The sequence below is a fragment of the Spermophilus citellus genome (assembly GCF_964194105.1).
Source record: "Spermophilus citellus genome assembly, chromosome: 5".
In the NCBI taxonomy this organism is placed as follows: Eukaryota; Metazoa; Chordata; class Mammalia; order Rodentia; family Sciuridae; genus Spermophilus; species Spermophilus citellus.
In genome coordinates this window covers 21003327-21031297 of record NC_138186.1, presented here as the reverse complement: position 1 = coordinate 21031297, position 27971 = coordinate 21003327, and the positions used below count along the sequence as shown (strand labels likewise).

Here is a 27971-nt window from a genome sequence, read left to right as displayed (position 1 = left end):
GATGAACGACACATTGGCACAAGAAGGCATCAAGAAATTAGGGGGGGAGAAGTGTAGATATAGGTCTCAGCCATGAAGAGTGTTTTCCCAAATGAATGGAATTTACCAGAATAGCAATGGATGGGCAGGTTTCACCTGAAGGACCCTCAAGGTCACCAGGCCAGCAGCAGCCAGAGTTCAGACTCTGACACACCCAGGACAACCAAGGGACCAGGCTTTATTCTGAGGGTGAGGTTTAAAGAAATTAATGAACCCTGGGAGTCAGTTTGGGAGGCCTGGCATCAGCACTCGGGGTACATTTCTAGAGAATAAGGAAGGCAGCAGGAAATGCCAGCCATGTAGATGTTTCCTGTGAGGCCAGTACTCTCTGGACCCTGAGTCTCCACCTGGGAACCCAAGAGTCCACCCCAGATATGGCACTGAGACCGATGACCTGATGTGCCCCACGTGGGAGCTCTCTTCTCAAGAGATGTTGTTGCTACTGGGACTCGTAGTTTCATTTGGAAGCATTCCGGTAGCTGCCGTGGGTCATTATCAGTGTATTTCCTCGCTCACTGAGTAATGAAGCACTTCCTGCGCTGAGTGGGTCGGGGTGCCAAGGGGCATGCACTGATCTGTCAGGAAGCCCTTGCTCAGACAGTGAGAGGACAGACAATTGAGGGTAGGCTGCTCGGGAAGCCAAGCCAGAGGACTGGGAGAGTTCATGGAGAGAACCCGCAGGAAGGGGAGGAAATATCCCAAGGGGTTGAGGACGCTTCTCTCTGGAGGGAGGCTCAGGCACCAAGGCCCTGATGGCTCCCCCAGCCTTAGCACCGAGACTTTCAGCTACAGGCCATTTACACTCTTCGGTTGTTAGAGAGTATTCTGTGCTGAGCCAAAGTCAGCAGCACTTATTCCCAAGTGCTGGTGCCACACCAGTGGGGGCCTTCCAACACCAGAGCCATATCCTCTTCCTCTCAATCTCTCTTCTCCATTTCTTCCCACTCTTCTGACCCCTCCCCTCCCCAGAATCTCTTCTCCAGATGCAATGGCTGTTTTGCAATGGTTCCAGGGCTGGATAGGACATCCCACATGGCCTAGGGTCCTGACTTGCACTAGAAGGTCAAAACCCCTACCTTCCTAGACCTAGATGCTGGGCCCTGGGCATGTAGAAAGGCCCCAAGGAGGCTCCAGGAGGCTCACAGATGGCCGTGGGCTGAAACCTGTCCTTAATCCTTTCAAAAAGACACAAAGAACATACTTAAAGCCCTAGTGTGAGACTCCACATTTATCCCTTTTAATTCATCTCATGACTTTCAGCCCTTTAGGAAAGATACAGTCACATTGCTAATAAAAGCAGGACAGAAGGATAGGGTTTAAGGGACTTCCAGGTTATTCCTCCCAAGAAGTCATTCCCCAAGAGGCAGCTCCACACAGCTCCAGCCTGTCCCGTCAACTCTGGAGTCTCTGGGTCATTCCAAAGCAACAGCCCAGTTCCTCCCATGACACAAGGTTCTATGACAATTCTGCTATTCTTTGCTTTCTCTTTTGCCTAAAACAGAACAAAATAGAGCAAAGCACAGACACTAAGATTCAGTGCAAGGACCTTACCCATCCAGACTAAAGAGAAGCTTCTCCATGCCCCCAGGCTATGCAATACAGAATCCCACATGATAGCCAATGGAGGATTCCAGAGCTCTCTGTTTTCCCTGCAAGAAGAGGGTCTGTAGACACCCAAACAGGATAACAACATAGCCATCTTCACTTTGCTGTAAAGAAAGTTCTGGAGACCAGGTGCCAGCTAAGGAGGGGCCCTTGCACTGCCCACTCTTCTAAGAACACTCAAGAAGCTGTTGTGGGAGGTATCAAACCTGGATGTCCATCCACCCTGCACTCCCAGGGGTACCTACCAATACCTCTTCCACTCCAGGCTCCAGAACCTGCCCACCCATGCAGTTCACCCACACACACAGTCGGGAACCTCATCCCTGGGTGGCATGTATCTTCATAGGGACACTACACCTAGGCATCATCGCTCTGTCCCTATAAGTCCTCTCTCCCTGATTCCTTTTCATAGACAGCTCTGGGCTCAGCTTTCCTCTGAGTCCCCTCCTCTTCACCCCACCTTCTCCTCCATTCAGAAATGCAAAGATGGTTCCTATGCCCTCTCCCCACCTTCCTACAGATCATGATGTTACATAGAATCCCACCCTTAGCCAAGCATGTCTCCTCTCGTAACCACTTGCCCTTCTTCCACTGGCAAGCCCCAGCAAGATCGTACTCTTATGTGACCTCTTATTACAAGGTGACTACCCCTTACTTGGTGAAACCCAGTCTTGGGAACTCCCAGGACAGAACTCTTTTTTTTTTTTTTCTACAAAATTCTTCTCAGAAGCTTTCAAAGAAACAGCACTGAAAAAATACAAGTCTACTATTCTTATGACACAGGCCACCTGGTCCCAGGAGGTCACCATCCATTCTCTTGTGGGTGATCCCCCCCTTACCCTGCCTGCTTTTACTGATCTTCACAGCCAGAAGCTAAGGTCCAATGTCCACACTAACTATACCCACTCTTTATACTTCCCCTGGGCTGGCTGCCCTAAAACCAAGAACCAAGTTCAAGACTACACAATAACTGTCTTCCTAGTTCTGAAATAAGTTCCAATTTAAATGCAAAATAAATCCCTCTGGAAGTTGGAAGAGTGTGAACTGCATGCAGAGCAATAGGTAGAAAATACATAGCTTAATAAAAATCAGAAACAGTTTCTCAACCACTATTTTCACAAAATTCCAATAACTGTCTTTCTGGAGCCCTAGGGTGGATATTATATCCAAAGACACACCATGGCCATCAACAGTGGGACCTTCCCTCCACACCTTCACTGTGGCTCTTACCTGATATTTTGACCGGACTTTGAAAACTGGGTTGAATTTTATGTACATTATCATTTTTTAACACCTGGTCCAGCGGAGATCTTTCGAAGAAGGTGAGCACAACTTCAGACCTAGAATACTGGAAAGAAACACAGTAATTACTCAAACTGAAGAGTTCCCGTAAGTTGGCCCCATACTTTTGCCTGGGACAGGGCCCTGCTCCCTGGTGGAGGTGGGTCCTGCCTGATGCTGATGCCCAGGGAGCAACCTCCAACACTGCAGAGGCTCCAGTGAGACCTGAACGGCTACAGCCAAGGCCCACTTCTCGTCCTGTGTGGTCCCCTGTGGCTAAGATGCAAGGCCTCAAGGATAGCATGGGGATAACAGAAATAACCGCCATGGCCATCGCTTCTCACAGGGATTCACAGGTCCATATTTTCCCCACATCTCCCTGTTTCTGGATGAGAAACTCGGAGCTGCACTTATTTCCATATGTGCCAGCTGAGCAAACGGAGGCTTAAAGGAGTTCAGTCGTCCTAGTAGCAGCCTGTTGGTGGAACTATAAATTAATACAACCACTATGGATGTCAGAATGGAGAATCCTCGAAAGACGAGAAATGGAACCATCCTATGTCCCAGCTAGACCACTCCTCCATGTTTGGCCTAAAGAATTAAAGTCATCATACTACAGTGACACATGCATACCATGTTTATAGCAGCACAATTCACAACAAACTATAGGACCAGCTTAGGTGTTCATCAACTGATGAATGGATAAAGAAAACATGGTGTATATATACACAATGGAGTTTTATCCAGCCATAAAGAAAAAATGAAATTATGTCATTTGCAGGAACATGGATGAAACATGAGAACACTGTGTTAAGCAAAATAAGCCAAACTCAGAAGTCAAAGGTCATTTTTGTTTTCATATGTGGAGGAGAATCTCAGGAAAATCAAGAGGAAATTAGCAGAGCAGAGGAAAGGGACCAGGAGGAAGAAGAAGAGGGGAAATACTGAGCAATATGGGCCAAATTATATTGTTGTGCTGTGTGCATGTACAAATATGTAACAACAGAGTCCCTTATGTACGACTATAATGCACCAATAAAAAAATATGGAAAGAAAAAAGAAGTTCATGGTTCTGCCTGACTCTCAAGTCCAGGTACTTAATTGGTACTCCATCCAAAGCTCACAAACCACCTAAAGAGAGCAAAGTCCCAGCAATGTCACCGGCCAATGTGGAAATGCTAACACTCCCCTGGGCCTCTGTGTGCCTGTTCTAAAATCCCCTGAGCAAGAGCAGGTTCTGAGCTGAGGTAAGGAAGCAAAGACCCCTCATCTGAAGAGGGTCCTGTGACCCTTCCTGCTCCACCCCTCCTGGGGCCCTTTGCTTCCCCTTTGTGCCAGGGGACAGAAAAAGAAAGTAGTAGGTAGCCCACAAAAGTCTTCCGCTCCCTGATGACATCTTCCTGCTTCCCTCTCGCCGGGTGCTCCCAGGGAGGAAACAAAATGCCAAGCAGCATACAGCACACAGGCAAGTTACCTGTGAGGGTGCACATCTTTTAAACATGGAAGACGACAGGCCCTCTCCCTCCCTCCTGCAGACCCGGCTGTCCTTACTTTACACGGCATGCTGATAATAGTCTTGAGCAACTTCTCCACCTCGTTGAGCCTGGTCTCTATGTCGTGTGCATCCTTTATGGCAACCAGTCCTGGAATAGAGAGAGAAATGCCCCAAGTCAGGAAAATCACACCAGGGCACACATCCCCCAAACGAAATACACAACAGGAGCCCCAAGACAGGAGCATCACCCCCAGGTGTCATCTTCTGTAATGAGATGTCTGGAAATATGGAGTCCCCCATTATCTGAGGGAGATATGTTCCAAGAACCCCAGTGGGTGCCTGAAATTATGGATAGTCCCAAACCCTATAATTTAATGTCTTTTCCATCTTAACTAAGCATGTATCTCATTGTGCCTGTAATGTTTGCAGTTTGAGGAAAGAGAGCAAAATCAACACAAGTTTTGGAGATTCCCTCTTACTGTAATTTTTAGCAATCTCAGCACATGATTTTCCCCCCTTTTCTTATTGAGAACTTTCACCTTTTCATGGATAGTAAGCACTTTACAGTTTCTCTGTAACATATGTAAATTGCCAGCATCACTCTTGTGTTTTGAAGCCATTATAAAGTAAAATCACTTCAGTACCACAATAGGTCTAACCAAAAATGCTACTAAGTAGCTAAACAGAGGGTAGCATATACAGCATGGAAACACCTGGGTGGGATGAAATAGGATGGCTCAAGGTTTTATCATGTCACTCAAAAGGGGCTCATCATTTAAAACTTACAAATTGTTGACTTCTGGAATTTTCCATTTAATATTTTGACACTGTGGTTGACCACAGGTAAAACAATAAAAAGTAAAACCTCAAAGGAGGAAGGCCTACCATACTCACTCAGCCACATGTATGGGAAGCCCTATTCTCAAAGTCCTGCTCTGAATTTCATTTCAGGTTTTATCAACCCAGTGAATGGTTTATGGCTCTGTTGGGGTTGATACAGTAAACCCAAATACAGGGTGGTGAAATGAAAAGCAGGGATGTGATAGATAACCCAGTGTGGGATGTCCTGGGACCACTCTGAAAACACCATGGACATTGTCAGACTTGACCCAGGACCACTCTGTCTCTACCAGCATGGTGGCTGCAGCAAGGGATAAGCCTAGCTGGCCTAGGATCTACCACCCCCAACAACACAGGAAAGGGCTCACTCTGCTGGTCGCAGATGCCCAGACCACAAGGCCCATGTAAACAGAGCTCATATTTAGACAAGTCATGTAAATGCTGTATTTGGGAGGGGAAAAGTCAGATTTTTGCCCAGAGAAAAACAAAGTGGTCATGAGTCATGGCACTTTCCAGGAATCTGAGCATTTATGCTTATTACAGTCACCAGAGGCTGTGATTGGCTCTTGGGTGCACAGTATTTTATTTTTAAAATACTATGACACCAGGACATTCTTAGGCGACATGGGATGCTTTTCTGCCTCGCCATGAGCAACGCAAATGTAAGACTTCCCATTACAATTTCTATCCATCAGATTCCTAAGGGTGAGAATTAGATTCCCAGTGACACTGGCTTTTCCCCCCATGTTTTGGGAGATTTAGGATATTTCTGTCCTGTCCCTGTGAACTACAATCAAGCCACAGAAGCCTGAATCCCAGAACTGTGATCGTTGAGAAGTTCACAGAAGTCACTGAGAAGTTCTTCAGAAGTGACTTGTTTTTGTTTTACAAATGAGGAAAGGATTATTCAGTTTTTAGGCCACTCATTGCCTGGGTCTACGAAATGATCTGATTGAAATTAAGAGGCCCCAATAGGCCAGGTGTGGTGGCACATGCCTATAATCCCAGTGAGTCAGGAGGCTAAGGCAGGAGGATTGTAAATTCAAAGCCAGCCTCAACATTAGCAAGGCCCTAAGCAACTTAGAGACCCTGTCTCAAAAAAAAAGGGGGTGGGGGGCTAGGTTCAATCTCTGGTACAAAAAAAAAAAGAGGCTCCAGCACCTTAGCTCTTGAGAACTCCCACCAGATACTCCCCAGACATAGCGGGGTGCATTTCTGAAAGCCTAGGCCCTAGGAGGAGGATCCCTCACAACCGGAGTCAAGGTCAGAAAATGGGCCCAAAGTACAATCCAGGAGACCCCTTTACCTGGCCCATCAGAGATGACGGGTCTGAGAAACAGCAGTGCAGGCTGTGACTCGCCCATTGGAAAAGTCTGGGGCTTTGTCCACATGGCCCCTGAATACACCAGAGCATGATGCCCGGGCCATCACCAGAGAAAGGGACCAGTTCACCCTGTGTCCCTTTCTACCACTCTGCTCACTGGAAAGAGCAGGAAGAAGAATGAAAAATAGAAAACACCAGAATGCCATATTCTATGGATATCTCTGCCCAAGCTCAAATGCCTTGCATAGAATTTCAAATAGTTATGAATCTCAGTTTTCACATCATGTGCCACATACCATCATGGTGTTGCATCCATGAGAGTGGTCCTGCACAGCATATCACCCAGTGATCCCACAGCTGGCTTAGTCTATGTCACCAGACTCTAGGATGTCTACACAATGACAAAATCACCTTATGACACATTTCTCAAAACATCCCTGTCCTTACGCAAAGCATGGCTGCACGTGCGTGAAGGCTTGTGTGTGTGTGTGTGTGTGTGTGTGTGTGTGTGTGTGTGTGTAAATGCTGCTCTTTGCACCAAAATGCTTGGATCCCCTCCTTGTTAGGGAGAAGTCTACAGAGGAAACGAGAGCTAATTCGAAATTCTCTGAAAAAAAAATGTTTTTAAAGAGAAGACAATTATATAACTCCTTCCCACAAAGAGCTTCTTTATTCTGAGACAAGCTACTGTTATCCTTCGGCTCTTAGAGTACTAGCTTTGAACCCAGCAAATTGATGACACAGTACTCGTACTTTTATGTTCTGAAGATTATCCTCTTGTATAGTCAATGCATCTGGCGTGTTCACACCCACTTTACAGGATGTAAAGCATTGTGCAACAATTCTGCAACATTACAGGGTTTTACAGTCTTTGCATGCTTGCTTTGATGACATATTTCCGGCTACCTCTTTGATTTTCCTGGGTGGGTTTACAGTCTCTGAGGGCAACTCTTAGTGAGATTAATACATCCTACTTCAGATTTATCTTTTAGGATGGCCAGATTTTATATATATATCACCTAGTTAAATTTTCAATTCAGATAAACAACACATAATACAATAGTAAGGCCTGGCACACTAAAAGCATATTTGTTGTTTGATATTCCAAGTGAGTTGTGTGCCCTGTACTCCGTCATCTCTGTGACCCATTTTCTAGATGGAGGCAGAGAAAGGCAAGAGTGCCCCATCAGGCCTCTGGAAACAGCATCAGTATTTTGGCTGGGCCAGCAGACCCTCCTGGACTTGACCCCAGGCCACCTTACCAGCTCTGCACCCTGTAATTCCCCACACCCTCATAGCAACACCAAGGAACAGGTCCCCCTGCTGGCCAACCTGACCCCTGCAGTGCTCCTCAGGGAGATCCATCCCAGGGACATTAAGACTTGGCCATTCTGCTTGGGTTTTATTTGTGGAAATGTAGAGAAGCAGGTTGCTTCCTTTCTCCAGTTTCTATGTTTCTGAATGGAATCCAAGTGTCACTCCTTAGAAAAACAAACCTGCTTGAAAACTAAACGAGGCTGAGCACAAGGGGAAGAAGCTGGACCCTGACCTGCAAGCACAGAAATGGCAGGTGATTCTTTCTGAAGCTCTGGGCTTTTAAGGGCACTTTAATCATTTAGTTCCCCATCCTTGCTCCAGGGTGTCAATCAGGCTAGCCATGTGGTTCCTTTCTCCAAGGAACCCTCCCACCTGACTCTGTTGAACTTACTGAAACCCACCTACTGAACAGCACTGCTTCAGCTGTCACGAGCAGGGCTGCAGAGCAGTGATGAGAAAGTACACACTGGCCCTCGGAACTGGCCCTCAGCCCAGGCAGGCTGCCCAGACCAGCCCAGGCCCCACCCCAGGACATGGAGGAGTCACCGCTGGCCACGTGGCTTCTGACAGCCCCAAACACTGACGTTCACAGTGCCCTTCTCCCACTCCCCTTCAATTGTTTTAACAGTATTATCCACAAAAAGATTGGATATAGTTAATGTGGAAGGAAAACACTCAGGAACCAGAATCTGTGCTGCAGAAATGAATTAAATCTTTTGAAATTTCTATTTCTTTTTTTTTTTTAAGAGAAAGATTGACATTTATTTTTTAGTTTTCAAGGGACACAACATCTTTGTTTGTATGTGGTGCTGAGGATCCAACCTGGGGCCGCACGCATGCCAGGCAAGCATGCTACCGCTTGAGCCACATCCCCAGCCCCCTTTTGAAATTTCTAATTGTTTCACACTCCCTGGGGTTCTGGTTTCACAGCTGGTGGGAACCTCAACACCTGCTGCCCAGGCCCCAGATTATCATAAGCTCTCAGAGTGACATACTGAAAGATGCAGTTCTGAGGAGTCCACATGTGAGACACTGCTTTCTTGTTTTTCAAGGACAGAGGACAAGAGCTATGAGTCCAGTAAGGACTGCTACCCCCAAAACACACTACTTGTGGCCTTTGTGCCTTGGTATCCTCCCTGTTGTTCTGTCCCTTTGTGTCTCAGGTCCTTTGACTCTTAAGGGCAAGTGCAGCTATTCCAAATGTTGCTTGTTTGTCATAAGAAACACTTTTAAACATTACTTTCAAAACTGTGCTTAAATACAGTAACTTAGGATAACATAAAACTTTTATTTTTTGTATTGCAAACATTACTGAGAGCATAAAAATTTTGTCTAACACGGTTTTACTATGTGGGCTCACAAACGCTGCATGTGGGTGGGATGGTTGTGAATTTATTTGCACAGTTGAAAATTAAAGGAAATCAACGCCCTCTTGATGAGAAGGATGTTGTTCCAGGGCTGGCCAACAGGGGGCGCAAGCACTCTGTGGAAGCTGCTGGGTTTGATTCAGGGATTCCTCAGCATAGGAAGGGACAACTGTCCACTACCTATATTTAAAGAAGTTGACCCAGAAAGTGTCACATCTTCTAGAAATGTTTCTAACTTCTGATGAAAGTAAAAATCTCACTTCACACAATTTATGACAGAATAATTTTAGCCAGGTTTATCCAAGCAGTTAAGAATTTGAAACTGAAAAATTATTAATACTATTGTATATAAACTTCAGTGAGTCAATTGCACATACATTTAGGGGTTCAATATCAGTCTGAAGTAGCACCAGGTGCCCTTTCTTCCTAAATGACTTGGGCCTTGGAAATTGAGAACACAAGGTGTGCTTCAGTCAGTCTTGGGATTAGCCATCATACGCAAATGCAAATAACTGGTTTATTCCTGAAACCAAAACGACCCCAGATCTGTCAGCAAAAGCAAACATAAATAAATGCAGTTTCCTAATCTCAAACCAGGGTCCAAGACTCCCATTCCCTGCCTTCTTTGAGACTTTGGGGGCTCCACACTTCTGACACCCCCCAGGCTTCCTCTCTGGAGGACCTGGGCAGTCGGAATCTAACCTGAGTGCTTATGTGGCTGAAGTTTGGACATAAAGGCACTACACTGCGTGGGTGAACTGAGAAGAGCACACATTAAGGAACGTCCATGACCCAAAGCAAGGCCTCTCTTATAAGAAGACAGCAAGCTTATGACTGAGACACAATGGACAGCCCGGGGGGGAAGCTTTCTACCCAGGGAATTTTCAAACACAGTCAAATAGCAAGTTGCATTCAAATCATTTCTTTTCCATTTAACAAATGCACATCGATGTACTGTGCACAGAAGCACACTGCTCCGTAAAGTGCTAAATGATGTCATCAAGAACACATATACATGTATTTGTATGTCTATGTATATGTATTCTTAGGGCTGAGGGTGTGGCTCAGTGATAGAACACATGGTTAATCAATCCCCCCAAAAGAATATATATCTATATCTTTTTTTTCAATTCTAGAGATCAAACTCAGGGTCTCACACAGGATAGGCAAGCACTCTCCCACTAAGCTACACCCCCAGCCCTGGATATACACTATTGAAAGTGTAATACAAAGTTTGGAAACACAATATTTTAATTTTTTTAGGAAAACTTTTAGTATTCCTACATATTTTTCTTTTTTCCCTTTTTTGCAGGGGAGGGTGGTACTGGTACTAGTGATCAAACTGAGGGACTCAAGCATGCAGGCAAGTGCTCCCTCAAATACTGAGCTATAGCCAACCCCCACCTTTCTAACCAGGTAGTTAATACTCCAGACGGCAGGGAGTAAGGAATGAGGAGGTCCTAGTTTGCATGACTGAAGCATCCCAGAGGAAGTTCTATTATCCCAGAAAATGGCCACACCCTTCAGTATGGGGCCCCACCTGCTTCCCCCAGCGGTGTCCCAGTGTGTAACTGCAGAGCAAGAGCAGTGCACCTGGCAGTGTTGACCAGGGCAGGACACTGCTCCCCCCCCCACTCACTCACAAGGGGACACTGGCGGGCTGGTTCACCCCTCCACTGTGGCTCCCCTTGCACAGTATTGGGGAACGATCAATAGGGGTCGAGGGTCGATTCTGCTCTACATTTTTCCCAAGAATGAAGAGCTGGGCAGAGAATGCAGAGGGAAGAGACAGAAGAGGTGGAGATGAAGTAAAACTTCCGGAGAACCCTGAAAGAGGAAGTTGTACTTCCTTCCCCTCCAGGACAGCTTCCTGCTCTGGGGAGTGGCCTCTTTGAGTAAGTCAATTCATGAACTGGAAAAAAAAAACATGTCTGACTTGAATTTTCTGATTTTTACTATGCTCTCCCCTTAATTCTTCCTCACTGGGCCTCTTCATTATTCTCCCCACCAAAAGCAAAACTACCACTTAAAGTGTTTTAGACTTAAAGTGTTTTAAAAAGCCATTCAGTTGGCCAGTGTGTCTTAAGACATGAAAAGCATCGAGGATACTGGCCCATCCTCAGTTCTCTAAATAGGAAGGAAGCACTGGTTCATTCACACACCAATCTGTGGGGCTCACCCATCAGGCCATCAGGAGCTTCTACAATACAGCCACCAAGACAGGCAGGATCCCTGCCTCCCCCATGTGTTCCTGCTCACCAGGAAGGTGGACAGGAGGCCAACACTGACCATACAGTGTCACCTAGGAGGCGGACTCCAGATGCTAAGCGACACAGCAGGGCATGCCCCACTCCTGGAAGGGGAGGATTGCGGGTGAGCAGATGGCAGAGGTGAGACAGGGGGAGGGAAGCAGGTGAGATCAGGGAGTGAGGAGGCCCTGATAGCTGGTGACAGTGGAGGGGTGGGGAGAGCGGAGGCAGAACCCATAAGGGTTTTCCCAGAGAGCTAAGGGGACCACAGCTTCCTGTGTAAGTTTTAGCCACAAGAGCTCTATGTATGTGGCAATTCTATTTCTTGGGGTTAACTACACATTGGCTCCAGGATACCACAGTAACTCAAGCCCAGCTCACATGCAAGCACCAAATTCTAGTTTCTGAACCAACAAAGCCATGAGTCAATCCATGAGGGTCCCAACAAGGTAGGGTGGTGACCCTCCTTTGTGAGTGCTCCCCTTAGTCCAGGCAGGGATATCCTTGAAGGATAGGGGTGGCCACAGCTGCAGAAGGTTTTGTAGGGAACAGCAGGCTGGCACACGGGTGGGTCAGTCCTGCAGGACACTTCACTCCCTCACTCTCCCTCTAAGAGGCTGTCATCAGGGACACTGCCTGTGCCAGGGCAAAGGGTGGACAGCCCGAGTTCAAGGCCAGCAACTCACATGGGTCCAGTAGGTATTAGGCACTTTGTGGCTATTACAGATTAGCAGGACTCTTAACAAACATGCCACGCAGATACCATTATTACTCTTGTATCCACAGGGCCTGGAGCCCTGGAGCCCTGAGCAACTTGCTGAAGTCACTCAGCAAGGAGCAGGTGGCAGAGCCGGTATCCAAATACCGGCCTATGTGTGTCCAAAGCCAGTGCTTTCAACCAGAACCTGACCGTCACTTGGCTGAGTCCCCAGGCAGGGGACCCCCAAGCCTGACTTCTTCCACCATCACCTGGCTATAACCCTGGTTTGCCACTCAATCTCACAGAGCCTGGATATGCTTACACAGGAGGCAGGAAAGGTGACTGCAGGGACTAGGAGACACTGTGTGTAAAAGTGCCTTCCCCCTCCTCCCTTCCCCCCTCTGTCCAGGTGCTGCTCTTCGTGTTTTTCCAACTTGATTCTAAATTACATGTCAGCAAAGGATAATTAAGACTTTTGTTCTTAAAATGAATGGGGAGAAAACCTGCAAGTGTGAGTTAGCAAAAGAGTAACCATGTTTTGTCCACCACCATCACTCAGCTTGGCAGGTGGGATAAGAAGAGGGCAGGGGCTGGAGGGGTCTGTGTGGAGGAGGGTCACTGTGGGTATGTGCTTCAGTGACATGGTATCATACAAGGAAAGAAGGGAGTACAGAGCCCTGGGCCTCACACTCCCTCCCTGCCCTTCACATCATCAGGGAGAGAGTTCACATCAAGGGCACTAGGGGCTTCTCAGGCCTGTTATGTGAGAAAGGAACAATATTCTTAGGGGTAACAACCAAAACCAGCTACTGGATACCTTCTGTGAACAAAAACGCCAATAAAAGGGGCTGGAGTATAGCTCAGTGGTAAAGCACGAGCTTAGCCTGCACAAGACCCTGTGTTCCCTCCTCAGCCCTGCTAAATAAATAAATGAGAATAAAAGTCTTTCTGTGCCAACAACTGATAGCAACGTACCCTCCTATCTACTGTCTCCAGGCTGCGACTGCCCAGGGGAGGAGGTCATGGCGTGGACCATCTGTTACTGATGCCCCTCAGAGAAAATGAGCCCTGGGCTCAGGTTCTCCCAAGTCTGTGCAGCCTCCCAAGTCTCTCCCCTGAGTGTCACTTGCCTGCATGCTAAACTCCAGTAGAGGTGCCAAACTCAACAGGCACTGGATAAACTGCTTGGTACAATCCGGGCTCACCAGAACTTCGACTCTGCCCCTATTTTAACTATTCACAATGCAGGAACATCTTTGGACCCTGGGAAAATATCCATCAAAACGGCACAACCAAGCACAGGGCTGCACGCCTATAATCCCCGTTATTTGGGAGGCTGAGGCAGGAGGAGCGCAGGTTTGATGCCAGTCCGGGCAGCTTAGTGAAACTGTGTCTTAAAACTTTTTTTAAAAGGGTTGGGGGTGTAGCTCAGTGGTAGAGCACACCTGGGTTCAATCCCCAGCACCACAATAGAAAGAAGAAAAAGAAAAAACAAAAAGCAGAGAAGTATCTGGCCCAGACATTTTTAAAGGGTAGGGTGCCCATGTTGCTGGGGGAAGTGCAAGGGCAGCCGGATGTTGCCAGCGGGTTCACAGTGACTTCTGACGGGGAAGCAGAAGTGAGTTTCTCCTTTAAGATCTGGTGAGAAGTGAGCACAACCTGGCAGCAAGCTCAGATCCATCCACATAAGTCCCTGGCTGGCTCTTCTACAACTGGCAAGGTAACTCATGTGTCACCTGGGGCAGCGTGAGATCTGTCAGCATGAAATGAGGGGAACGGCGAGGAGTACATGAGCACCACACACTGGCTAACGTTATAGAACTTACTTGGAAAACATGCTAAATGCTAATTCCAAGCCAAGCTCCTGAGGTACCTCCTGCCTACACCAGCTCATGACAGTTCCACGTCCCAGAATCAACACTCTGGGTTCATCCTGAGGCTGCTCACACTGGACCTGTGGTCCCTCAATGGCTCCTGTGCCTCCCTCTTCCAGACCAACCAGTTTAACACCTTCTAGACTGGCTCTGCTGCCCTGACCCCAGGCTCGGTACCTCTTTGCCTGTCTCAGTGTCTCCCTCTTGTCCAGCTCAGGGTCCTTCTCAGCACAGCCATCTGAGTTCACCTGAGATCGAATCAGTCATCTGCTCAGAGCCCTCCAGGGAGGGTGGCTACCTCTGAATAGGAGCCCAAGTCTGACTGCAATCTTCCTCACTCCCAGCCCATGCTCTCTACTGCAGATGCAGTAGAGACTCACTACTCAAACCCAACAGGCGCACATGGGACTCAGGGCCTCTGCAATGGCTCTCTCTCTACCTGGGTGCCCTACCTAGATATCCACTGGCTTGCTCCCTTCTTTCCTTCAAGTGTCTACTCAAAGGTCACTCAAAGGTCATTAGTCCCAGACCATCCTGAAAGCTGAGCCCCTCCCCTTCCCCTAAAGTCATAGCCCTTTCTTGGCTTATTTATTTTCTTTCTCAACATTTATCACTATTTAACATATTTTATCCACTTGTTGATCTTGTTTATTATTGGATTTCTTCCAATCAGAATATAAAAATCATGAGGGCGGGGGGTGGGGTGGGGTGGGGAGGGTGGTCTTTTCATTTCATTGTCCAAAGCACCTGAGCCTGGCACGCAGTAGGCACTCAGCAGATATTTGATTGAATGAATGAATGTAAAATCAAAATGTTGATGGTATAATCCCCAAGTATTGAAGATCACCCAACTACTTAGAAATAGAATCTGCTGCAGCAAATGTGACCAGGCCAGCTCAAAGGTGACAGGCCCGAAACAGGTGTGATTTTAAAAGGACCAAAATAGTTAAAAAAAAAACAAACTCATTCAATGAATAAATATTGCATGGTGATGTTCTAAATCCCAAATTTTCCTAAATGTGAGAGATGGAAATAAGGTAAGAGAACTTGATCATGCTCCAGGGAGGAAACCCTGAACCCTGTTAGGTACTGCATAGAGGAGATTTAAGTTCAAGGCCTGGCCCTTACTGGTGCTAGAGTGCAGGGAATTATCTTGTGAATCCGGAGATAAGTAGCTACCTCCCTCCACTAGGGCTGGGGGACTAGAAAGGAAGAGGTATTAGACTCAAGTCAAGAAGAAGGTTAGGATCTGGTGAGAGGCCCAGATTCCAAGGAAAAGGCCTTGTCCTACTTTACCCAAATAAAAGGCCAGGAAGGGAAGCTGGTGAGCATTGAATCTCCATCCCATACTGGGGTTAATATCCCTGCAGATGTGTCATCAAGGGCCCACGGATTGCTACCAAGCATGACTCCAGAGTATGCAAAGGACAAAAAGTATAATTGTCTCCAAATGCACACTCTCCCCCCACTGCAATATTTGAGGGACCAAGAAAAAGGGCTCCACATCATTTTAATTGCACACAGATTCAAAAATGCAAAGCAGGGGACCAAAGCTTCCATACCGTCTGAGAATGTGCAGCCAAACACTGATGAGAGCTACCAGCTTGTTGCCAGCAAAGCTCAGAACTCAGACTTCCTCTCCAAGCTTTTTCATGAAACCAGAGACTGCAAATTTAACACAGCCCAGAAATTTCAACAAATGTAGACCAGAGAATCTTAACAGATAAATTATAGGGAGAGAAGCTGGCATTGCCAATACAATACATGCATCTGGTTGCCTTTTGGTGTTTATAGTTTGCAAATTCTGATAATCTTTCTATGCAAATAATAAATCTCCATGAGAAAAAGGAAGAATCTACTTTTCTATTTCTATGATATACCTTGCTTAGCAGACAATTTAGGGACTTCCCTGGTGTGGCACAACAAAACTCTGGTGGAACTGGGGCAGACCCAGCTTGCCTCCAAGCAGAGACCAAGGACTGGAAGGGAGACAGGGTTGAAGGTTACTCCTCATCTGGGCCTCTTTTCAACCCCTCTAGGGAGCTGTGGGCTGGTCCTTACAAGAGGCCCCCACCAAACAGGTCACCATCAGCCTCAGCAACAGTTCCAACAGTTACATGGCAGGTTGTCAGGAAGTCCTTTACATCCGGTAACTGGTCCTCAACCTAACCGCCCTCTGCCAGTCCTATCACCTTGGCCTCCAATCCCCATTTCTGACTTTTGTTCCTTTTTTAAAAGGTAAAGACAGCTATCACAAACCTTCTTATTTTTCTTCATGATAATCAACCACTTCCTAAATATTTCTTTAGTCACTCTGCAGAGACACTCCATTCCAGGAACTGACCCCAGCACAAATCGACCCCATGCAGTGCTGGGACATGTGCATGACAAGGCAAATTGCCCCCACTCACCTACCTTCTGCTCCTGGGAAGGTGTTTTCATCTGGGCCTCCACAATGAAGCCACACCCCTTTCCCCACCACCTGGAGCAGCCACCCTAGCCAGAAGTAGCTAATGCTGACAGTAATGAAAACAACTGGTATTTACCAAGGGTTTACTATTGTCAGGCACTTTATCATGCATTTTAATCTTTGCAAAAGACACCAGGCAGTCAGTACTATGTCACAGGGAAGAGCTGGATTCCCACCAGTCTGCCTGGGGTCACAGCTGAGCTCAGACACCTGGCCAGAGTGAGTGAGACTCAGGAAGTCCCATTTGTTTATGGCCTGCCTTGTTCCAGAAAAAGTCACTGAATAAACTGCTGTTCCTTCATCATCCTTTTTTCAATTGGCATTCATTTGTTGAATTACAAATGTTATAATAAATAGCAAATTCAAAGAAATCTGTTTCCATACTTGAAATAATACTCCAATTCAAAAACAGTTACACATGTAAGAATCTGGGAAGCAAAGAGAAGTGGAGAGGCAGGTTTTCTCACCCAGGGCTGACTTTGGGAGCCTTTCCAAGTGATGTGTCTGCCAGAGGACTTGTCATGAGAACTGAGCTAATTATCCACAAAATTCACACATGGGGTGGGGCCTATTGCCAGGGGAAAATAGAGGTTATCTCAAGACCTCAGCCAAACAGGCAGCCAAAGAGACCTGTGCTGGCTGCCCAGCTCAGGTAACTTCACCTCAGCTGCCAGGGGTCTTTGCTTGGAAGACGACTCAAGTGACCACACAACTCACATCTTCTCTGCCCTCATGTCTCCAACCTACTCACCCCACATTCTTCCCTTTTCAACTTCAGCCCCTCTCTTTCTTGCTTCTTCCCTTTTTCCAGCCCCCTTTCTGGCAGTAGGAAAAGGGAAGCCACCAGTTTCTGAAAACAAGAGTCCTGGCCAAGCCGGACTAGTCACAAGGCCAGGGAGGAGGCGGCCGCAGCTAATCAAACCCGAATGTGGACTCAGGCCTGGGGTGGGGACCCTGTGCTGTCCATGCAGCCGCAGGCGGGGCGGCCCCCTCTTGGGGAGGGGTGAAAGGGCTGCTGCGTGGCACCTCGCACTCAAGCTCAGCTGACTCCCAGGGAAAAGGAGGCGCGGTCTCCCGGTGGAACGACTCAGAGGCAGCTGTCCCAGCCGTCTCCATCCCCAATTCGGACACGCTTTAATTGTTTTCAAACACTTCCCCAACCCTCCTTCTGCCACCGACTGGCTCTTCTGAGGGTGGAGGTATGGGGTCATCGCTCCAGCCTAGGGGGCTAGGGCTGAGTAGTGACCAGACCGTGACTTCCTCAGAAGTGACTTGTCCTTGGAGACAGGGGACCCGTCTGCCGGCCTCGGCCCCTTTCCCATCTCATCTCATCTCTCCCTCAGGAGTGAGTGCCTCCTGGCTCCAGGGCTGGCGCTAGGTCTGCCCTGGCGTCCTTCTTTTAGAAGCTCCAAGTCTAAGTGTCCCCTGTCCCGCCGGCAACAGAGCGGAAAGACGCATAATCGGTTTAAGTTATTCTTCCCTGCTTATTTCACTGCATTGCCTCGTCACGACGTGCCCCCTCCCCATCTCCCGGTCCTCCCAGCCCAACCCCTGCCCGGTGCTCTGCAGCCCCACACCTTGCCGCAGCGGCCCGCGCGCCAGCTCGGGGCGGTCCTCGGGGAAGGCGTCGCGGAGGCGCTGCCACAGGCGGCCTAGGTCGGCAAAGCTGCGGTGCAAGTAGAGCACGCTGCGGTCCGACCACTCCGTGCGGATCTCGAAGAACTCCTCCTCGTCGCCGCGCCGGCTGACGATGAGCCTGCGAATGCCGTTCACCCAGCAGCCGCGCACGAACATGTTCACAAGCGACGTGCCCTCAAACACCGCCGAGGCCATACCGCGGGCCTGGCATGCCCTGGCCGCCGGGGGCGCCCTCGGCCCCTGCCTGCCCACCCGCCGGCAGGAGGCGCGCCCGCGCCGGGGGTCTGTTTGAAGCTGGGGTCCGGCCGGGTGCGTCCGGTCTCGAGTGCGTCAAGGGCCGGGATCCGCAGGGACCCGCGTCTGTGCGAGACTGGAGTCGACCTGGGTCGGTCCCCAGCCGGGGTCTGTCCCCAGCCGGGGTCGTACTGGGGTCTGAGGTCCGTCCTGGGGCTGCCGGAGCTGCAGGAGTCTTCCCGCGTCTGCCCGGTCTCTGCGCGCACTCCCGGTGCTGCCCGCGATCCGGGCGCCGCCGCGACAAAAGTCGGTCTGTCCGGCCCGGCGGCGGCTTTATAAGACACTTCCCATCGCGGGCGGTGCGGTTGTCGACGTCGAGTCCTGGTGGCGTCCGCCTCTCTCCCCCCTCCCTCTGAAAGGCCGCAACGGGCCGCGCGCGGAGGGGGTGGCCTGACCCACCGCGCCCCACGCCCCGCGCTGCCTCCGCGGAGCCCGCGCCACTGCGGCCGCGGGGACCCGAGCGCTCGTCCCCGCCTCCGGGCCGCGCCGCCGCTTCCTCCCTCCGTGGCCCCCCGCCGCTGGTCGGTGACTGGACGAGAAGCTGGAAGGGGAGGGCGGGGCTGGCCCTGCGCTCACGGGGGCGCTTGGTGGAGACTTTTTTCTTTTTCCGTTTCTCGATCTTCAGGATTTCTCTGTTCTAGGAGCTGCGGGCCCCACCCGCTCCGCGAGGGGATGGAAACAGCACGTCGCCGGGCTCGCGGGCCGGCGTCCCGAGGCAGGCCAGCGCATGTCCCCGTGGGGGGCGAGGGCCGGGCGGAACGCCAGGAGTCCGCACGGTTGGCTTTGCCTTGATCTCTTCGCCGCCCCCATCCCATCCACCCGGGCCCGGTGGCCTTGACCGGGGCTGGACGCCCCGTGTCCCCTCGGGTGCCTGACGTCTCCGCCCCGCTTCCTCCCGCGCATTCCGGTCGTGCCTAAGCCTGGCCATTGCCCCGACGCGGCGGGACAGTCAGACCAGAAGCGTGGGTGGAGGGCCCCTAGGAGCTCAGCCAGCTAGCTGAGGGGCAGCTCTCCAAAAAGGGACGTGGGACAAAACAGTAATGGGAAAAGGGGTCCCCTCGGAAAGGGCATCTGGGAGTGAATCCCAACCCTTTTGAGAGCTGAGGGATTTCGGAGATGGAACTGGGAAATTTGCCCACATTAAGTAGGCATTTGCGTATTTCTTAGGCTGTTCTAATTGGAAGATAATGTTTAACAATAGTAAGAACTGGAAGTTGGGTTCGTAAGTGACTCGGTGACGACACATTGCTAAGGTCTGGGTGGGAGACCAAGAGAAGCCCTACAGCCTTTTACGCTGTTCCAGAAAATCTACAGCTCCCAAATGAGCCCAAACGCAGCGTTAGAAACGTCAGAGGCTGAAGACAGGTGGCTTTTCTCTGTGTCCAGTCCGGACCCAGATGTCTGTCTTCCACCACCCTACTCCCCCCCCCCCAGTCTTTTTCAGACTGCCCCCAGGGACTTGTGAATATATATCTTCAAAGTTCTTTATCAGGGTTTGTCTTTACCCCTCTCCCTGTTGGTCAGCCTCCCCTTTGCCCTGCAAACTGGAGAAGATGTTTTCCACAATCTGGAACCACTCCCCAAACTACCCCCACCCCCAACCAGGGTAATCAGTGTTTACTGACGGATAACTGGCCAAAGGGAGAGGCCTGAAGACAGAAGCACTCAGGGAGCTGGCAGCTTCAAAGCCCGGTGGAGGCACTTCTGTCTCTCCATCCTCCCTGGACACACACCTGATTTCCCTCTCTGCTCTCCCCTCCCCCATCAGCATCTCTGGGACCTCCAGGTTTATGGTGCTTTTATGAACCCTTGCTGTGTGAACAGTCTTTGCTAGAGACAATCAGGTCTTCGTTCCCCTGTTGCCTTAAGAGGCCTAATCCCTTCAGTTTGTGCCAGGCATTCCTGTTCACTAAAAAAAAAAAAAAAAAAGTGTTTTCATATTAGTGACACGTGTTTGTTTAAAGAAACCTGGAACTTGAGAAAACTAGATGGCTTAGTAAAAATAGCAAATGCTGAAAAGTTGCTCAGATTGAAACACAATGAGATGCCATCTAATTGGTGCATTTTACTTAAATAAGAGAAATTATCCAAATTCTGGAAATAAGATGAAAAGGATAATCATGCATTCAATGTCATGTTGAATTATTGTTTAAAAGCCCAAAGATTACTTAATTTCTTTGGACCATATACCTTTCTTTTATTTTGCTATTTATTATTAACAAAATGCTAGGACTGTGAAGTCATGTAAATTTGTAGATTTATGCCCAGGACCGATACAAATAATTTTTGTCCAGAAAAAAATAAAGTTTACCCTAAAGGTTATCTTTTATTGCCCTTTAGGACATTAACTGTTTTTTGTTTTTTGTTTTTTTAAATCTAGCCTAGTAAGCTTATTTTAACTTTTATTTTTAAAAGATCATATAAACCTAGGCCCTCAAATGGTCTTTGAATCAGCCTTATCATGTTACAAATTCTCATTAATTAACAAGTAGAATATTTTTGACACATATTTGCAGAACCATTTGAGAGTCATACTTCTAACCTATAAAAAAAAAATTGCTTGTTCAAGTTTAACAAGAACAAGAACTTTTGCAAGGGTGTGAAGAGACAAGGACCTTTATAGACTAATATTGGTGCATCAGTTGGAAGAGGTTCTTTGGAAAACAGGTTTGTAGTATTTGTTAAAACAACAACAACAAAAAAATGTGTATAACTTGTGTCCCAACAATTCCCTTTTCTAGGATTCAATCCTGGAAAAACATTTCCACATATGTACTAAGAGAAACACACAGGGACATTCATTGTTGCACAGTTTACTAAAGTGAGAAATTGTAAGTGATTTAAATGTTCATGGAAAGGGAGAAGAATAAATTACTGCCACATGAATAAATTACAGCATGATGGTCTACTACGCATCCACAAAAATGAATCAGTTAAAAAAGCGTGGACCAATCTCAGTTACAGAATGTCAGTGGAAATAGATGATGGGTATAATATGGTAATATAGCTACACATAACAAAACAACAGTAAATTTAGAAAGGGACCTACCAAATCAGTAAAGTTCCGTTAGAGGTGGTGAACAAGTCCAGATGGGAGGGTGTCAAGAGAATTTTTGCTTTTTCTGTAATGCTCTTATGTACATTTTTAATTAAATAAATGCATCTATTACTTGTGTAATTTTTAATAGGGGAACAGGGCCTATGGGAGGCCAGTCAGTAGTGCTTGACTCTAGATGGTGGGAATAAGTGCTATTAATATTTTCTTCTTAATATTTTTCTGTGTTTTAAATATTTTCTAAGGGTGATGAAGAAAATGAGGAAAGAATCCCTGAAATAAATACAAGTTGACTATCCCTTATTTCAAATGCTTGGAACTAGAAATGTCTCAGATCTCGAGAGTTTTTTGTTTTGTTTTTTAATTTTAGAATATTTTCATAAGCTTCACCAGGTTGATCATCCCTAATTAAAATATGAATACTCTGAAATCTGGAACTTTTTAAGTGCTATCTCCAATTGAGTTGGGAATTTAAAACCAAAATATAAAAAAGTCCTCAACTGTTGTTAAGGATAATAAAAAAGCATATGGCAGAAAGCGTGCTGTAAACACCGTTGAGGACCTGTGTTATATAAATGTCAGGAAGCCATCCAGAGGAGCAGGAGTGGTTTCGGGTTATAAATCAAGCTGATTAGCTAGTCCAGTGCCTGGGGCTACAGAATAGAAGGTGAAATGGAAAACAAATAGGAGCTCTCTGGGTCACCTGTCCCAGATCCAAGCCCGGTTTAAAATTACAAAGGTGTATCCAAGGAAGGGCCCTAGTTGTAGGTAAGAGCCTTGGAAACAAGACACTCAGCCCAATTAATAAGAGTAAATAATGAGAATAAAAGTCTTCATGAAATCCAAGGCCTTCACTTTGGAAGGGATGTATGAATGTTTTGTTGATTTTTCCTTTGTTTTTTCTTGGTTTAGGTTTTTGGGTTTTTGTTCGTTTGTTTCACTCTAGCCTTGCTCCCCAGCTTTCAATGTTAAGAGAAAGATGACACAAAATTGACAGTCATTTCCCCAGTTCACCCTCTGTAACCCATTCCTTTGACATCTAACACAATAGCAGCTCAGTCTGAAATAAGATTGAGTACTCTGCCCAAAGTATAGAGCTAGGAGGTAAGAAGAGGAGAGGAGAGGAGATGCTGGCCCCAGAGTGACCCACACTTACAGTTTCCAGCATTTGTTACCACTCCCATTCCCACTTCATTCTGGCTCCCTCAATATAAAAGCTAGAGCTAAAGACAGGCTACCTGTGCTTGGATGAGTTGGAAGCTCTCGGATTGATAAAATACTCATAGGAGCACCATGATTTCCGTTTTGACTTTTGCCTCTCTGGTTGTTCTAGAAGCAGTGAAATAATTCAGTAAGCATCCCTCAAAGTGCAGCTGATGTGTGTGTGTGTGTGTGTGTGTGTGTGTGTGTGTCTTCAAAACAATAGGGACAGGATCTCACAGTTGTAAACAGTTTTTCGAATACACTGACTGATGTGATCCTTACAGCAGCCCAAAGGGACAGGAAGGAGAAGATCATTCTTCCTTGGCAGAAGTAGAAACTAAAGGTTCCTAAGGGGTCCAGAGTGGCTCTGGACAGAGAGCTGGCCCCATACCAAGGACTTCCAAGGCTCTGCTTGATACTTATTCTACCACTGTCTCTTGGCCTTGATCCCAGTCTTCCTTCACTTTCCCAAAGCACCAAGTGCCTTCCCACCCAGAGCCACGAACAGACCCAGCAGGCCCTCAGTGTAGAATGGCCTTCCTCACCCATGCCTGGACTGTTGATTCCCACTCATCTTTCTGACCAGTGCTTCTCAAACTAAAGTACCTGGGAATTCTCTGAGATCTTAAAAAGCAGATTGTGATGCAGAAGTTCTCGGTGGAGGCCTGAACTTCTTCATTTCTAATACAATGCAAGAGCTTGCCCTTCTGTAATCTGCTCTAAGTAGCAAGGCTAATCCTAGCATAAACCTCATTTTGTCTAGAAAGTGGTGCAATCGTATCATTATGAACCTGCATAGGTTCATAATGATCGTGAAGTATTCCTCATGTTTTTCTGGCTAGACTGTAATCTCTAGGAGGCCAAGAATGATCACCGTCTCATGCATATTCGTATTCACAAGGTGCAATGGCTGGCATCCAGTAAGTGCTCACTAAATATCTCTTCAATAACTGACTGAATGACATACCTGAATGAATGAGCCAGCAAACCAAAACTGTCCTCATAGAAACAAAGCCATCCCTTGATTTCCAATAATGAGACATTTTAGCAAGTTTCACAAACCATCATCAACTCCAGATTTTCCCAGAGACACAAACCCCAGGCAATAAACCATCTTAAAAGGGACAAACCCAAATGTTCATGGTAATTTTCTCTCAAGAATGTGATTACAGACTTCTATTTTTCTTTGTGCACTTTCAGTGTTTTCCAAATGCAACCCAATGATTGAGCACTACTGAGGTAATTGAAAAGGATTTGAAAGTTCATCCAGGCAAATTCTCTCATTTGCATGGTCACTTCTCTTGCATCATTGCTGATGATGAGCTACTCTATGGCCACGGTCCATCAATTGAGCTTAATCTGTCTCAGTTTCCTCAACTACTGTGTGAGCTTTCTGTTACTGTGACAAAATACCTGAGATAAAGCAGTGAAGTTTTATTTGAGTTCACAGTTTCAGAGGTTGCAGTCCCTGCTCACTTAATCCTGTTGTTTTGGGTCTGTGGCAAGGCAGCACATCCTGGTGGAAATGCCATGTCAGAGGAGTTCTGTTTGTCTCATGGCAAAGGAGGAAAGGAAGGGGCTAGGGTATCAATAGCCCCTTAAAGGGCATGCCCCCAGTGACCTAACTTTCTCCCTGGAGGCCCATTTCCTAAGGATTCTACCACCTCTCAATAGTGCCACAGGCTGCAAGCCAAGACTTTAGCACATAGGACTTCAAAGGACAGTTAAGATCCAAACCACAACCACCATGAAGTCAACTTGGGCTACAGATGACCATCAAGATTCTCCCCATGTGAATTCTCTATGAATCTATCTTTTTATGTCTTCTGTACCTTCTGAGCCTTGCTACTCCAAGGCGAGGCAATCCCGCCCCATCCTGACTGCCTCCTTTCTGCACACTCCTGCCAAACACTTGTGATTCATGCTACCCCTTTTCTGAGGATGGAATCTCTGATCTAAGGCCTAAGAAATAGACTTTACCCTTAGCTGCCTCGGAGGTGTTTGGATATAAGTTCTCTCTCTCTCTCTCTCTCTCTCTCTCTCTCTCTCTCTCTCTCTTTTCTTATTTGAAAACTTTTATTTATACCTGGTAGGAGAAGGTAATTGAGAAATCATATCCATAAGAATCAAGACTTTAGGTGAAAGATACATATAAAATCAAAGAAGAAAAACTCCTGTAATCACAAGTTTGAATTGGTGATATTTATATGAAATAATCATTTACATTTCTGTTTGTAAAATAATCACTACAGTTACCCCTCCGTATTTCTTAGGGGGATTGATTTTAGGAGCCCCTAAATCCAAAAATGTATGAGTCCCTTCTTTAAAAGGGTCTAGTATTTGCAAATAATCTGTATACACCCTTCTGGATATTTCAAATCATCTCTAGAGTTTTTGTAACACCTGATATAAGGTAAATTCTATATGGATAGTTGTTGTATTGTTCAGGGGATGATCACAAGAAAAAAGCCTGTTCATGTTCAATATAAATGCAATTTTAAAAAATATCTTAATTCAGCAGTTAGCTGAATTCATGAACATGGAAGGCCAACTGTATCATCTAGCTTTGTTCATTGCAAAGGCTTAGACACAACATCAGTCACCATTCTTGTAACAACCAAGACTTGTGAAAACCTAAGAATGTTTAAGACTATCAGTATTAGTCACAGGGTTAACTAATCCCATTGGGAAGGGTTGCTAGAGTTTTACAGTCTTCCTACTGGCACTCAGTAAACAATCTTCAAGTAAACAAATAATCCATGAGGTCCAAACAGCTTTAGGACAGCAGAGCTTTTGTACTAACCCCAGCCCCTATAGATCCCAAATGTAGGAATGCATGAATATATGACATGATTGACATTATGTTTGGTTTGAAGCTGAGCTTTTTTCCACCCACCTTTTAGCTCACATCTGCTCAACCTACTGGCCGTTAAGTTGCCGCAAGCATAGTTAGTGAGCTTATCTCTGGAAACTATGTAGGAGGAAGAAAGTCTAAAGTTTAATTTTGAAATATTTATGGATCAACCTTGTGACTTAAGACAGACATAGTGCTTACCCAGAATATTTGTACTAGGGTTGTCTTTTACATTAGGACAAACATTGTGTCTCTCTGCATCGTTAAATAAGACATCATTATTACTGCTAGGATTCTGCATTTCCTTATATTCTGAATAGAAGTAAAACTTTCATGCCTGAATTTCATTCTTACCTGTTTTGAGATAACATAGTGCCTCATACCAAACACTAATATTAAAACAAGGATATAAACTTTTGCCACATAGTTAAATTGATACAGAATAGTGACATGCATATAAATATAGAGATAGATATAGGTCTTATTTGATTACACAAAGAATTGAGATAACTTCCCAAAACATATGTACAATAAAAAGTACATAAATCAGAATTTAAGGCCTAGGGAAATGTTGAAAAATAAGGAGGTGCCCAGTGTGGTGGCACACTCCTGTAATCCCAGTGGCTCTGGAGGCTGAGGCAGGAGGATTGCAAGTTCAAGGCCAGCTTCAGCAACTTAGTGAGCCTCTATCTTGAAATAAAAAGGGCTGGAGATGTGGTTCAGTGGTTAAGCACCTCTGGGTTCATTCCCCAGGACCAAAAAAAAAAAAAAAAAAAGAAGAAGAAGAAGAAAGAAGGAGGTGAGGAATGGCTGGATAACAAGCCATTCAATTACCAAACATGAATTTCAAATGGCTTCCCTCCAGTGACTTTCTGTATTAGAATTAAACTCCAAAATGTTAGCCTAGCCTACAAGACTTCCCCGTGGCTGCCTCTGTCACCTTGCCATCCCAATATTCCCTGACACACTCACATTCTTAGTCTGCTCCTTAAATATGCCAGGAAGGCCTCACCTCAGTGTCCTGCAGTAACTGTTGCATCCACCTAACACTCTGCCCTGTGTCCTCCTGGATCTCCCTCTGTGATCTCTGCTCAAATCCACCATTTTTAAGACATCAGAAGTCACCCTTGACCTCCTGCCTGAAGGGGCACACTCCTGTTCAACACTCTTTCTCTTTGCTATGTGTCTTTGTCTGTTTTCTGTTGCTATCAGAGAATAACTGAGACAAGGTATTTTATAAAGAATAGAGACTTATTTCTTACGGTTCTGGAGGCTGGGAAGTCCAACAGAATGGCACCTGCATGTGATGAGGGACTTGTTGTTGTTGTTGTTGTGTCATAACATTGTGGAAGGAATCATGTGGTGAGGAAGCAAAAGCAGGCAAGATCAGGTCTCTCTTCCTCTTCTTAGAAAGCTGCTAGCTAATGCCATTGTGATGGCCCACCCTCATGACCTCACCTAGTCCTAATTTCCCTACCTGAGGCTCCACCTCCAAATGTCATCAACATGAATTTGGGGGTTAAGTTTCCAACACATGAACTTTCAGGAGACACATTCAAACTGTGCTTTATGTTTCTTCAGAGGATATGTGTGTGTGTGTGTGTGTGTGTGTGTGTGTGTGTGAGATATCTGTGAACTGTCCCCTAATTACGAGGTAAACTTGTGGAAGGCTTTTTGCTTTGTAGACTACTCTATCCCAAGAACAGCAAATGACTGAGGTCATGTTTGCTGGCCTGGGGCAAAGTGCAGGTATTCTGTTTTGCTGATTGGAGGCATTTCCCTGTGCTTTTTAAAACCAACTGAATACACAGATTGGACAGGCTTCCCTTCACATGAAAAGCTTGTCTGAATCTGATTACTCCTCACAATGACATCTGAGGAGCTTCTCACTGCTGCATGGTGGTAGGGCAAGGAGCGGCCACTGAAAGATCCTGCAGCCCAGCAACTGCTCTGATGCACGGACAACGGAACAATCAGGATCCCAGTGTCATCTGCCCTAAAATGTGTCCATGGTGATTTGGACCTGGGAAAATTTCAGTTATATTATTTCATTGTTTTTCACATGTTTCCAAATATAGATTTCTGGTGGCTTCACCAGGTTAACTTTGTTGTCAAATAGCACGTGCCTCCAGGTAACTCAGTTTAGGAGTATAAATGACAACTTCAGCATTAGAACAGCCCCTTAAGCCCTGCTTTCTGACAATAGTTAGAAAGGCCCATGTGTCAATATAGTCACTCCTAGTGTTATGGTTTGGATGTGAGGTGTCCCCCAAAAGCTCACATGTGAGACAATGCAAGAGGGTTCAGAGGGGAAATGATCGGGTTGTGAGAGCCTTAACCCAATCAGTGAATTAATTAACTGATGT

At 46.6% G+C, this 27971-nt stretch overlaps 1 protein-coding gene across 2 annotated transcripts in view; it reads right to left on the bottom strand.

Moving 5' to 3' along the window:
* Nucleotides 1–19394, bottom strand: part of PXDC1 (PX domain containing 1) — a 29894-nt gene extending 10500 nt beyond the window's left edge. Inside the window, exons 1-3 of one of the 2 annotated variants that reach the window (XM_081296102.1) lie at nucleotides 18139–19394; nucleotides 4477–4568; nucleotides 2875–2992 (exon numbers count right to left, since the gene is read on the bottom strand). In XM_081296102.1, coding sequence (XP_081152228.1) covers nucleotides 2875–2992; nucleotides 4477–4568; nucleotides 18139–18394 — 466 coding nt within the window. In that variant the 5' untranslated portion in view covers nucleotides 18395–19394. The remainder of the gene's footprint in view (nucleotides 1–2874; nucleotides 2993–4476; nucleotides 4569–18138) is intronic. The other variant, XM_081296101.1, reaches the window with a different exon arrangement.
* Nucleotides 19395–27971: the final 8577 nt, after the last annotated feature.